This window comes from Thunnus maccoyii, chromosome 2 (genome assembly GCF_910596095.1).
Source record: "Thunnus maccoyii chromosome 2, fThuMac1.1, whole genome shotgun sequence".
Taxonomy (NCBI): domain Eukaryota; kingdom Metazoa; phylum Chordata; class Actinopteri; order Scombriformes; family Scombridae; genus Thunnus; species Thunnus maccoyii.
This window is the reverse complement of record NC_056534.1, coordinates 27098683-27111339: the sequence shown is the minus strand read 5'-3', so window position 1 is coordinate 27111339 and position 12657 is coordinate 27098683. Positions and strand designations below refer to the sequence as shown.

General features: G+C 39.1%; 1 protein-coding gene across 1 annotated transcript; it reads right to left on the bottom strand.

The window, feature by feature from the left end:
- Window positions 1-554: 554 nt before the first annotated feature.
- On the bottom strand, window positions 555-12231 carry unc93b1 (unc-93 homolog B1, TLR signaling regulator). Its single transcript, XM_042398255.1, has 13 exons — window positions 12094-12231; window positions 10371-10487; window positions 10067-10208; window positions 9781-9934; window positions 9523-9684; window positions 6730-6859; window positions 6483-6576; window positions 5039-5163; window positions 4096-4278; window positions 3572-3845; window positions 3352-3473; window positions 3127-3249; window positions 555-1637 (listed from the first exon to the last, which is right to left on the bottom strand). The coding sequence occupies exons 1-13, from the start codon at window positions 12094-12096 to the stop codon at window positions 1371-1373; spliced, it is 1896 nt and encodes a 631-aa protein (XP_042254189.1). The 5' UTR covers window positions 12097-12231; the 3' UTR covers window positions 555-1370.
- Between the last annotated feature and the right edge of the window lie 426 nt (window positions 12232-12657).

The following is a 12657-nucleotide window of genomic DNA, read 5'->3' as shown; positions in this document are numbered from 1 at the left end:
CTCTTCTACTAAACAGTTATTCTGTTTTTTTAGCCACTTGAGCGGTGTGACAATAGGAAGGGCAATAACAGTTCTGTTGGATCAATTGCAATGAAATGTTGTACATACATTCATGGTCCCCACAGAACACTTAATGACAGTGATGACTCACTGACTATCCTCTAGCACCAGCAGGCTGACTTTTGTAGTCAGCCTCGCCTGTACTTTGAGTCTAGTGCTAATTAGAAAATGTTAGCATGCTAACACACTAAAATAAGACAGTGAACATGGTAAACTACACTATACCTGCCAAGCATCACCATGTTAACATTGTGTGTAATTGTAATTGTGGACATGTTAGCATGCTAACATTAGTACACAAGTAGCCTCATGGAGCCGCTAGCGTGGCTGCAGAGTCTTGTTTATTGTTGAATTTAAGACATTTAAAGATAGTCCACCATAATAGTCACCATAATATCCCTGAGGCCACTGTTAACTAAAATGTGTAACTTACTGGCATTGGCCATACATGACTGACCCTGGTACCTGTTTCAAATTGAACCTAAAGAACCCTAAAGAATAAACATACATTCATACAGTCATATTCATATTTAGCTTCTGCAAAAAGCACGTTTAACTCAGCCCAAGAGATACATCAGGCAACAGACACATGTCTGAGCGTCTGATAATATCATGTGTTAGCTTCTTTTCTCTAATACATGTGCATAAGTTGAGGGGTTGAAGGTAAACAGAGACAAAAAAGGACAAATATAGCTATGGCTGTTTACGCTGTTCACATCCGGCAGAACCTTGCAGGCTCTCTAAAAGTGACTCCATCAAAACACACTTCGCCCTACGGGATAAACAGAGAAAATCAATTCCTCATTTCTTTTTCTGTTGCTTTCAGTTCTGTTTTTGCAGATAAGTGCATATTATTACAGAATATTTTTTTCTAATTGATGAAGTACAAAAAGCAGCTACAACGCCCTCAGTAACTATTGGCACATTTGGTAAAGCCACAAACTGTGCAGCAAAGGAAGAAAAACAAGTATTCTTGCTGTATCTGAGTTACAGTCTTGTTTTATCCAGTGTGTGATACCCTTTATGATGCCTCTTATTTTATAGCAATATAGTATTTCCAGTTGCTGTACTTTTTGTCTGGATCACTGTTGTGAAGTTGTACAGCGAATAACAGCCTTTTAAGCACAGCTTATGACAGAAAAATGTGTGTTCTGTTTAGTGTAGTATATAAGAATTACATGAGGGATAAAAAATCTGTAAAAATATGAACAGTTTCATGAATACAACAACTTCCAGCATTTCTCCGATTCTCCTGTATCTCTGTCATCTGTCCACCATCTCTCCCTCTTTCTCCTCCTTTTTGTCCTCTCTCACCCTCCCTCACGCTCTTCCCTTTCTCCTTCCCTCTTACGGTCGTCCTCCCGTCTGCGGCGGTGACCCTCAGCCCCTCTCCTCCTGGCACCGGGTGAGTCAGCTCCCTGGGCCCCTGCGTCCTGGCCCCCCTCCTCCCTGCCCTCTGCTCCGATCTCCTCCGCCACATGGTCTTCGTCCTCCATCTTCTCCTCCTCGTCCTCCTCACTTCTCTCAGAGTCTGACTCATCTGAGTTGTCCTCTTCCAGGTAGCGGTAGCCTTTGACCTGACACAAATCATGTGTTATATTGATAACTGAGGAGAGGAAGTGAGTCACTCTTAAGTCAAAATGTGTTTGCAGTTAATGAGATTTACTTTACTCCTGCACAGCTGAAGGATTTCTCCCACAGCATGCTGGTGTGGACAAATTGAAGACAAATTAGTGTTTGCAAGAGTTCAAATCTCACTCTCACACCTAATCTATAAGTTATTTATTAGTTCTGCGTGAGATAAGAGAGTTTTTTGGAGTGAATGAAGAATTTATATGCTGGATGCAAAAGCATTGTTTGCTTCAGAAAAGAAAAATAGAGAAAAAAATTTAGATTTCTGGTGTGCAGTGAGATTTGGTCTTCTGCAAAGTTGTGACTGTTGGGTTTAAATCAGTTGCTGTTTGCTGCATTTATAGTTTAAGCTTTGGTATAGACAGAAGATTTCCTAAAAGCTAGAAATCAAATAACTTTGTACTAAGCCACAGCAAATATCAAAGACAGCAGTTTTACTTAAGATGTCAGGCAATGAATACACCAAGTTTAAACAGAGAAGGGATTGATCGATGAAAAGCACTAAAGTGGCGGACTGCATTCACACTCAAACCTATAAATACGCTGCTGGTGTGAAGAAGAAGTTAACCTCGACCATGAAAATTTCTGATTGGATGGCAGTAGGTCATTAAAAGAATATAACATGACACTTCAAATGTAGTTGTGCTTCTGGTCACCAGTTTGAACCACCGCTGCTATTTTACCAAACCACAGTTAGATGGCTATTTGAACTCAGCTTCTCTTTTTGCCTCTACTAAACAGCTACAATATAACTGTGATATTACATTCTCAAGTGTCACGATATGTAAGAAAAATAATGGACTTACTTCCATCATCTCATATATTTTGAATGAATTAGTGAATAAATGAATATTTAATATTAAAGTGTACTTTATCCAAAGCTGTCCAGCCCACATCGGCCAGCAGACACTACTTACGTTCTCTACAGTGGTGTATTGCTTACTTAATGAGGCTTTGCTATACCACAGTAAATATAATCTTAGTGTTTATGCTTTGATGGCACAAAGACTTTTTAACTTCACCTCACATGAGAACACCAGTGGCTGTTAAAATACCCACATTTTGTATATCACACCGTGCATGAGATCATTATATGTGGCTGCTCATTCATTCCAGTGAATGCTACTCAACCAGAATATATTTAAAAAAGATTTTACTTGAAATTAGCAAAGAAATGCTTAATGCTGAAAGTGAAAAAATGATGACACAAATGAGCATTTATGGACTGGTCCTGATTGTTTTCTTTCTTTTTCCACATCACATGGACAGCAGTATTTAGTGAAAATGGGGGATGATATTATCCAACTCACTCTGCAGTAACATGAGTGCCATTTTACCATAGTTGTCCTCAATAGAAGCTGAACTCCTCGTTGGAATTTGTTAAATAACTTGGCCTGTGAAGGCAGTTATTCGTGGCACACTGTGACTGGTTACCTTGTGCCTTGGCCGAGGGATCCGAGGCCGTCTGGGAATCACATTTCTTGCGAGGCGACGCTCCATCACCCAATAGCAGTAGCAGGCCAGGAGTAAAGTGGCCAACAGGATGGAGAGTTTGGCCTGAGTGAGAGGGGATAAAAAATGGATGATGTAAGGAAAAAATTGGCACTCGAGATACACACACACACTAAACGCTCTTTTAACACACACACAGTCACATACCCTCATAGGCAGGTTGGACCAGAGGTAGACTATGAAGATGGCGATGGCCTGCCACCAGTGATAGATAGTGTAGACGAAGTCCAGACGTTCTTTTTCTTCAGCATACAGCATACTAAGCAGGGCTGACACACACACAGAGGCGTTTATGCCGACACACGTCATGTGTTAACAGAGTCAATGTACAGTACATGCAGACATCATAATCACAGCTGCTACTTACTGCTGACGCCCGTCTTGTTCAGGGCGGTGCCGAGTCCCCACAGCACAGTGATCACCAGCAAAGGGCCCAGATACTCTTGATCTTTAGGAGTTGGACTCAACGCCATGAGAGTAATCAGCAGCACAAAGTGCACAGCAGCGCCCCCCACCAGACACAGCCAGCGTGGGAGTCGTAGGAGGCACAAGGAGAGGGAGGAGAAGACGGAGCAGGAGAGGCCATAGACGACAATGAGGAGCCACAGACTTTTTAGGCCCAACACACATACGCCATAGGACTGTAAAGAGAGGGAAATAAAGAAAGAAATGACATATTTTCTGTCTTTATTACTATAACCTGCCTGCACCTTTATGCCTCCAGCTTGCTTTTCAAACTAGGCAAGGACACATTTATCACATATTACGGGTTAGGGTTTTGATTAAAGACACATCTGTACAAACTACCTTCTAAACAAATAAAACAAAAACTAAACATTGCAAGTAAAAGCTACTCTACTATTAGTACAACCAACTCTATTGACAGCGTACCAGGGAGAATCCAGTGATGGCAAACAGCACTTCAAATCCGCTGTAGATGAAGAAGGGGCAGAGCAGTTGCAGGCGGTAGTCTCTCAGGTGTTTGAAAGGCAGCTGGAAGATGTTTCCCCAGCCGATACTGCGGAGGTCGATCTCTTCTGTCGGGCGGTAAGCGGCACCGCACAACACAAGGAACTGTGTGATAGTAGTACACAGTATTTCATTTCATTTGAATTATTTTGAATGATTGCTATTATTTGTACATGCTGTTTTGTAAATCAGCCCAGTGCGGGGCAAAATAACTGATTGCAACCTACAGTGCGATACTGAAAACAAAATAGGGTTTTGCACAGCGCTGAATAACAAAGAAATTCTCAAACAATTTTATAGCCCTCTAAGATCACTGAGAGCAGTATTAGCTTTACAACTACATCTAGAAAGCAAAGCAGTGCAAGCAACTAACTACATATTAAAAGCAGTTAAGCTATTAAACTACAAACTAAGACTTATGTTTAAAATCTTTTTTACAATGTAACTCCTCCCTAATGTAAAACTGATTGCTCTTTTTTGTTGTATAGTGGGAACAATTTATATATGTTCCTATCTTTAAATAAAAAAATAGATGTATGGTGGGATTTACAAGGTGCAAATTACCGTTTTAGCAGAGTATTAGTATCTTAACACAGCTTTGTGTGTATTCAGTTTTCTTAGCAGTGATATTATATTTTTGTTTTTGTTTATACTTCTTCTTCTCCAAAGTAGAGCAATACAGAACAGACACAAGACAATCAAGATTATTACAAAACAAACGACACATAATAAACCACCTAAACTCACTGAATTCTCGGGAGTCAGATGTGTGTGTATGTGTATGTGTATGTGTGTGTGTCTGTGTGTGTGTGGGGGTGTGTGTGTGTGTGGGTATGAGTCAGGAGTCAGGGAGTTGAGATCTTACGATGATCATGGAGAGGAAGGCGAAGCCCATGAGGACGCTCTCCACCTGGATGAGCAGCATGGAGCGTGGCAGGTTAGTCAGCACAGTGGTGTTGAAGCCGGGGATCACTCCACTGATTACTGCACCTGGCAGAGGAAGAGGAAGGCTCAGACATTAGAAACAAGGTGATGGGAAGCAACCAGCATGTTTCAGTAGCGCAGGGTCTTCATCAAGTCACAACTGATGCATCTGCTTGAATGTTTAACACATGAGACTGTATCTCTACTATTTAGGACAGAATAAAACATTAAACAAAGAATTAACAGAATGACTTAAATCTACATTAAAAAGCTGAAAGGAAAACTAACAACTAACAGCAGCAGCTTTAAAAGAAAACAAGGATGTGTGTGTGATCATAGTATTGTATTGTGTAGCTGTGGTGTGTGAACCTTTCTACTGTTCTGTTTCCTCCTATTGTTGTTTACAGTAAAATGGAAGCTTTCTTGTCAAGAGTGGGATCCTTTCCCAAATTAAGCATGCCACAAAAAACATTTCAGCTTTAGCAGAAGTGTTGCAATTCACTTGTTTCATACTGTAGCAGCTTTGGGAGGCAACTTTGGTTTCCTTGAGCACCCTGCTGCTTTTAAAAGCATAGTGGTTAGTGGACAACATGTATTAGCACATGTACTTCCACTTCATGCAAACCTTTGACACTGGTTTTCTGAGAAACTATGAGTCTATAAAAAAGAGGACATGAGCTTTGCAAGAGTTTTTGTTTGACAAAAATGAATTCAAGATATTAAATTTTAAACTACAAATTTTGAAATGAAAACAGAAAATTTGATTGAATATTAAATCAAGTATTTAAAGCTGCATTCATTTATTTGGCCTCTTGGGTGCAGCATAAAGATATAAAGTTGATCTGGTATATGTGTTAGCAAACAGTCGTTATGTAAGTTCCATATTTTCTCCTTTTAGCTTTGTTTTGGTCTTCACCATCTACTGAGAAAAAATATCTTGCTATTAAGCTGCTAACTGCTACACTAGGCTCTCCAGCCAGTCGCTATCTTTGTCTGTCTGTCATTTAGGGTTGGGCAGGTAGTGTACATTAGGTTTATTAAAGCTTTTTTACTGAAACTGCTGCAGCTGAAAACAAGGTGATAAGAGCATAGTTTGTGGATTTTCCAAAATACTGAGTGATAAGATGCTAAAAGACTCAGTAGAGCTGCAGATTTAACACAGTTAACAATTCTCAGCAGGTTCGTCACTATGAGATACCTCTTTTACATTTCACATAGTAATTTGGTCCTTTGATTATGTAAAAATTTTGATTGGTGCAGCTTTAAGTTTAAATTTAGTAGAGTCTAGAATCATAAAACTTTTTTCATCAGTCAATGATATGTCACGGGACAGAGAGTGCTTATTAGTCTGTCATCAATGGAGGTGAAGTGATGTGTGTCTTTACCACAGTGTTTGACTTTGCAGAGAATGTGTTTGTTTTCATGCAGGTAGCCGTTGAGGACGAGACGCATGGGGAACTCGGCGAAGACAAAACTCAGCTGATGAGGAAGAGAGAGAAGACCGAGGCTCGTCTATTTGTTTCTGCAGATGTAATGCTTTTTTTCTGAAGTTTAACACAGTCCTCACATTTGTTCAGTACAAAACATGAAATGAATTATAGCATGAGTGAACAAACACTGGTGAGGACTCACATGGAAGATGATGTTGAAGACTGACTGGAAGACGATGATGTATTTGTGGCACGCTCCTTTAGGAAGCTTCTTCTGCTCCTGCACGTGTTCTTCCTTGTAGTTAACGTACTCATAGTACTGCTGCGCCATCCTGCATGTGTTGTGTTTGTGTGACAAGAGAAATCCAAAAACAGATACATTTCCTTAAAAAAACATAGTTATTATGACCCATCAGGTGTGCATTTGTATATTCAGAGTTCACACAACAACTTGACTGACCTCTGCCTCCGTGTATGAGGTGTATATACACACTTGTCGAACCAGCCACATCAAATTTTTCTAAAGCTCCCTTGATAATTTCACACACTGAAAACTAAGCTTTAGTCTTTAAATGTTGAATAGTAGGGGTTTAACGATTCCAGAAAACCATTGTTTGATTAGATTTGAAAGCATGGAGCTTGGGAATGTGCCTTAAATTGACATTTTCTGTTTTTTTATTCACTCAACCATACTTGAGACGTTGTAATGAAAAAAATTAATTTTTCCTGAGAGAATTGTTTCTCAGCAACATGATTCACAAAAAAGCAAAACGATGTTTTACAAAATAAAACAAACATTGCAAGCAGTGACAAAAAAGATCTCAGCTTGACACTGTTTCATTTGTCACATCAGGAGCCTCATATTGACTGAAACAATACGAGGTATTGTTACACCTCTTCTGTTAACAGACTCACTTGACAACACTCCTTCAGAGCTGCTAATGATTCTTCTTAGAGTCTCATCGTAATTGTTTGACACAACAAGTGAACACACTCACAAGCAGTGACAGCATACAAGCAAGTGTAATCTGTGCTCCATCAGAGGAGATGATGAATACATCACAGACTGAAGTGCATGTTTATTTTTAACTGGTTTTAACAAATGTCCTGAAAAGGCAACAATGGCTCGGCTAATGACCAGTGGCTCCTAAACTGTCTAATTTAATCATGTCAGCATTTTCATCTGATTTTATCTTATCACAGATATATCAGTATCAGCCCAGAAGTAACAAGAAAATAATCATTTATAATTTAGAAATGATGTCACAGTTCAAGGCTGGATTATCAATTATTCAAAGTGAAAAATAGCCCCGGGCCCCAGAACTCCAGGGGCCACAAAATCTCCAGGCTTACTGGGTGTCGACAGGTTGATCCTACCTTATTACGTAATCTTGTGACCCTGAGTTGAGGAGGAATTTAAGACCTGATTTGTTTCAGTTTTGTCCTTACATTTTGCATATTCCTTAGTTAATTTTCATTTAATCAAATTACTGCACATTATACCTGACAGGCACCAGACAGCATGCCAGCATAGAAAAACTGTGGGACTGTGGGAGGAACAGGGGGTTGATGTATTATTATATTGTCTATTAAAAAAGAATGTCAGCTGGGGCGACCTTGGGACTGAGGGGACCTTGGGAAAATGCCCCCCAAAAAATAATAATATCACCTGATACATTATTATCAATTTTTTATTTGTAACTGGTTTTTTTTGTAACTCTCTGCGTCAAAAATCCAGTCGATCATGTGACCAAAGAAGGCAGTGATTGATCTTATGCGGATAATAAGTGAGACTAAACACAGAGGAGACAGAACTTTCCTTTACCGGTTAGTTGGCAAGTGGATGAGTGTGTAGTCCTTCAACATTCAATGTCATAGTCGCCTTCATTCAAATATATTACATATTCTAGCTGCAAGGAAATGCCCTCATGTTCTCTTTGGCTACTGATGGCACACTCTAAGGTTGGAAGTTTCCCATTCAAGTTACATGTTAATAACACAAGATAACACTAAATTGGAAGCATGGAATGTCACCCAGATAACACTACTGAATATGCATGAATTACCTACACTCAACAAAGCACACCAAAGTATTATTACTCCATTTGGTTTCATACATAATGTTATAGAATTATACCAGCAAATAGTTAGTTTAGGCAATATTTAGTTTGCAGATAAATAAGTGCAAATGCCACAATAACATTTATGTTTAATCTTTCTTGGCAATGTGGATTAATTGCAAAACACAGCAACTAAACAGGTTTCTTCACAGACAGAACGTAACATCCAGACAAACTTAACAAGCTGCCTCTAAATGATCGACTAGTATGGTGATATAATTACTCGTGAAACACAAAGGCAGGTAAACATGCACGCACTTTCGTTGATTCACACACACAGATAATCCAAATGGGAATTTACTGCTAATTAAATTGGTAAATTTAGCTGCTACAACTGTTTCCTGCTCTTTTCTCTTCACCTTCTGGGTTTTTCTTCACCTACTGGTTAACTGCAGGGCTAACCGGCACTAATTGGTGTGGCCACTCAATGAGCAAATGGGGGGAGGGGGGTGACACAGCCATACACATCACACAATCACACAAGTCCACTCTCCACTCAGGAGTCTCTTAGACAGGATGTATTTGGGTTTGAACCTCTGTTCGTTGAGTCCTATGGTGTGATTGTTATGTCACTGGTTTACTCTTTTTTTAAAGCTTTGATGCTTTGATGCTGGGTTATGTTTAGGTTAGAGATGGTTAACTGTAGGCACAAAGTGATCTTACATACAGTCAGTCAGGTTTCATGTAAGGTGAGAAACAGTTAAGTTAGTGAAGGTTAAGTTTAGGTATAATGTTCGTGTGTTGAAGGTAAGAGCAACAATCTGAGGAGTCACTTCAATGGTCGACCTTCATCACGTTCAATGTGCTGTGACGTTAACTTCAGCCTCTTATGAAGCATCTTCTCCTCCCCCATCCCTCCACCTCCTGTTTCTTACCTGGTGATGTAACTTCCTAAGGACGCCCACAGCGGCACAATGGCCACACCGATAGCGACGGCTGATGGAACCAAGGTGTAGTAACGCTCCCAGTAATTGGTTGAGACAAACAGTGCGTAGATTCCTGAAGCCAGGAACATCATCCACTTAGTACCTAGAAACCTGAAAGCAATGTATAAAAAGTATGCACTATATGCAGAGCAAGTACATCCAGATAAAAAGAACAACAAGATTTTATTATTGTGTGTGTGTGTCTACCTGATGAGTACAGGGGTGTACAGCAGGCCTATGATGGGCGTGACATTGATGCCCATCAGCATCTTACGGTCAATGTCCTCCAGGCCAAGGTTGCTGTACTTCACCTCACGGTAGGTCATATCATAATGAAGGATAAGCTGCATCTGCAGTAGGCCTGCAGCACACACACACACACACATACACACAACTTAAAATAAAAATAAGAACATATCAGAGCCCCTGCGACTCTGCCTGTGTGTGTTTCAATGTCTTTGCTCACATCAAACGCAAACACAGTCCGACTCACCCATGTACACACTGTATACGATCATGGCTCCAATACTGGCTGCAAGAACATTCTTGATGACTCCCAACCTCTTCCTTCTGTAGTACTTCCTCTCCTCCTCCTCCTCATTGTACTCGGCCCCCGGGGCCAGAAACTCCTCCATCTGATGAAAAAAGCAAAAAAACAAGTTATGAAACTGTTTGACAAGAGCAAAGGTGGTGGAATTTTATCACATCCATGGAGGAGTGTGTTAACTTTCACACAAAACTTGCGAATCACAGAGACTGGAATTATGAGTTTTTTAAGAGAGCAGCAGTGAGCTCACCTGGCCATGCATATTGTCATCTTGCCCCACATCCAGCAGTTCATTCAGGTCTCCATTAGGAGGCGCTACAAGGTGATCAGCCTCTCTGAGGAGCTCTTCTTGCTCTGTTGCCTCCATCTGGTGACCAAAAGGAGCAGTACACTGTATTAACAGATGGTTAACTGCACCTTCTGCAATGATCTAAACCAATCAATCCTGTAATATCTTGTTCCTATATTATTACTCATACAGTGTACCTGTAGGGACCACATGTCTGTGCACGATGTTCAACAAAAAGGCTTTAAATGTTGTCAAATGTTGTATACTCAGAACATTACCTTTAAATGATTTTAAAAGGTTTCACAAACCACAAAAAATATGATGAATTCAGGATAAAATCTAAGGCTGGAAAAATGTGTATAATTAACCTTTAAAGTTATGAACTTTTAACTTTATGACACAGAGCAAACAACATATGCACAAAGGCTCCAAAATACATAATATACAACGACATAATCTCCCCCGACCCCCCTGTTTTTTTGTTTGTTTGTTCAGTTTTTTTGGTTATTTTAATTAATTTTTACTATCTGTGTAATCATGTAACTTATTTCTGTAAATGTTTATGTATTCAATACTGGAAAAATGTAAACGAAAGCTGCTGCAAACTCAATTAAGCAAACTAACATTTGAAATTGTGAAATTGTATTGCTGAAAATTATATATCAAAATAAAATATACCTTTAAAAAACTTATGAACTTTTTATTATGATTAGGATTCATGTCTATTTCCTTTGGTGTTATAAGAGCCACGTGTCTTATCTTTTTTTCTTGATTTCACATCCTTTTTTTCTTATAGCGTCATACACTTTACTGAGTTCATTTTTCTATGTTTATTTTATGCTGTTTGTCCTGTTTTACAGACTGTAAAACACTTTTATTTGAAAAAAAAATTATAAATTTGGCTATAAATTATTATACAGTATTATGTAAGTTAGTGGTAGTACTAGTAGTAGTATAATAGTAGTAGTGTGTCCTCTGTTAAATGTATTGGGTATCTGGATTTATCATCATTTATCACATTCAGATAGAAGCTCATATGTAATCTAGTTATCTGGTGGATGAAATTGAATTATTTAGTTTCTAGCTAGCTTTAGCTTTCTATGCTAACATGAAGTTTATATAGCTCTATCTAGGGTCCAGAGCCTTTTCCCTTCATTGTAACTCGATAACTATAACCCACATTATTATATATATTTATATTTAAAAAAGAAAAGTTAAACATATTCTGCTAAATGTTAGCAGTAATTACAACATTGTTTTCTTCTCTGTAGACTACACGGCTCTATAAACCAATCTCCGTTATTAAGCTTAAATGAACATTTTCTCAAAAAAGTTATTTATTAAACATTAATGTTTCCATACAAAGCAAAGTCATTTCTTCTCTGCGTGTTGCCTTTGCCCACAGCCTGACCCTTCAAAAGTCCCTTTAATATTCCTGTAAAGTTACGACTTAATGTTAGTATGCATGGGTTAGAAGTGCGTATGTGCTACTATTATTTGACGATATTATTGCAACCACTATAGTGACTCTTACTGTGACATCCATCTACAATAACAATTTATGATTCTCTTTGTGTCAATGCCTGCCACATATTTCAGGTTCATCTAATTCATGAGTATTAAATACTATCATAGAGCCTTTTTTTTTTTTTTACAATTTAACACCACCTGGAAGATCACTCACCATGCCCCACGCAGACAGCAGAGTGAAGTTAGTCCACCTGAGGCTCAGAAACACAGAGCAGTCTGCAGATCAGTTCCCCTTTACACGACACAAGCTGGTGGTATTTATAAAAGTTTCACCAGGGAAACGAAAGTCAGTTGTCTTCACTTCCTCACCCCGATCTGTGTTTGTCTTAAAGGTACAGACACATATTTATAAAACCCCGCCTCCACTCTGCCTGTAGGACAGACAATTTTACCTGAATCCTGCAGACCGGCGCCCCACAGACCCCAGAGCTGTACTTAATCTCATATCACACAGGTGCGTTACTCTATCTTCCTTTGACTTTATCAGTTTGTTCCTAATGACTTCATATCATTGTTTTCTGTTTGTTTTAATTAGTGCTTTTTAAAAATACCACTGTATTGTGGCCCTGGGTGTCTCCAGTGAAAATTCTGCCTATGCAGTTTTAATAGATGGAACTATTTATTGAGTTCATGTTTGCCATGGGTCCTAATTTAAAGTATCACACACTATCAGGAGGGGTAGCAGTCATTTTGAAGGCTTTGTGGAAAGATTGTACTT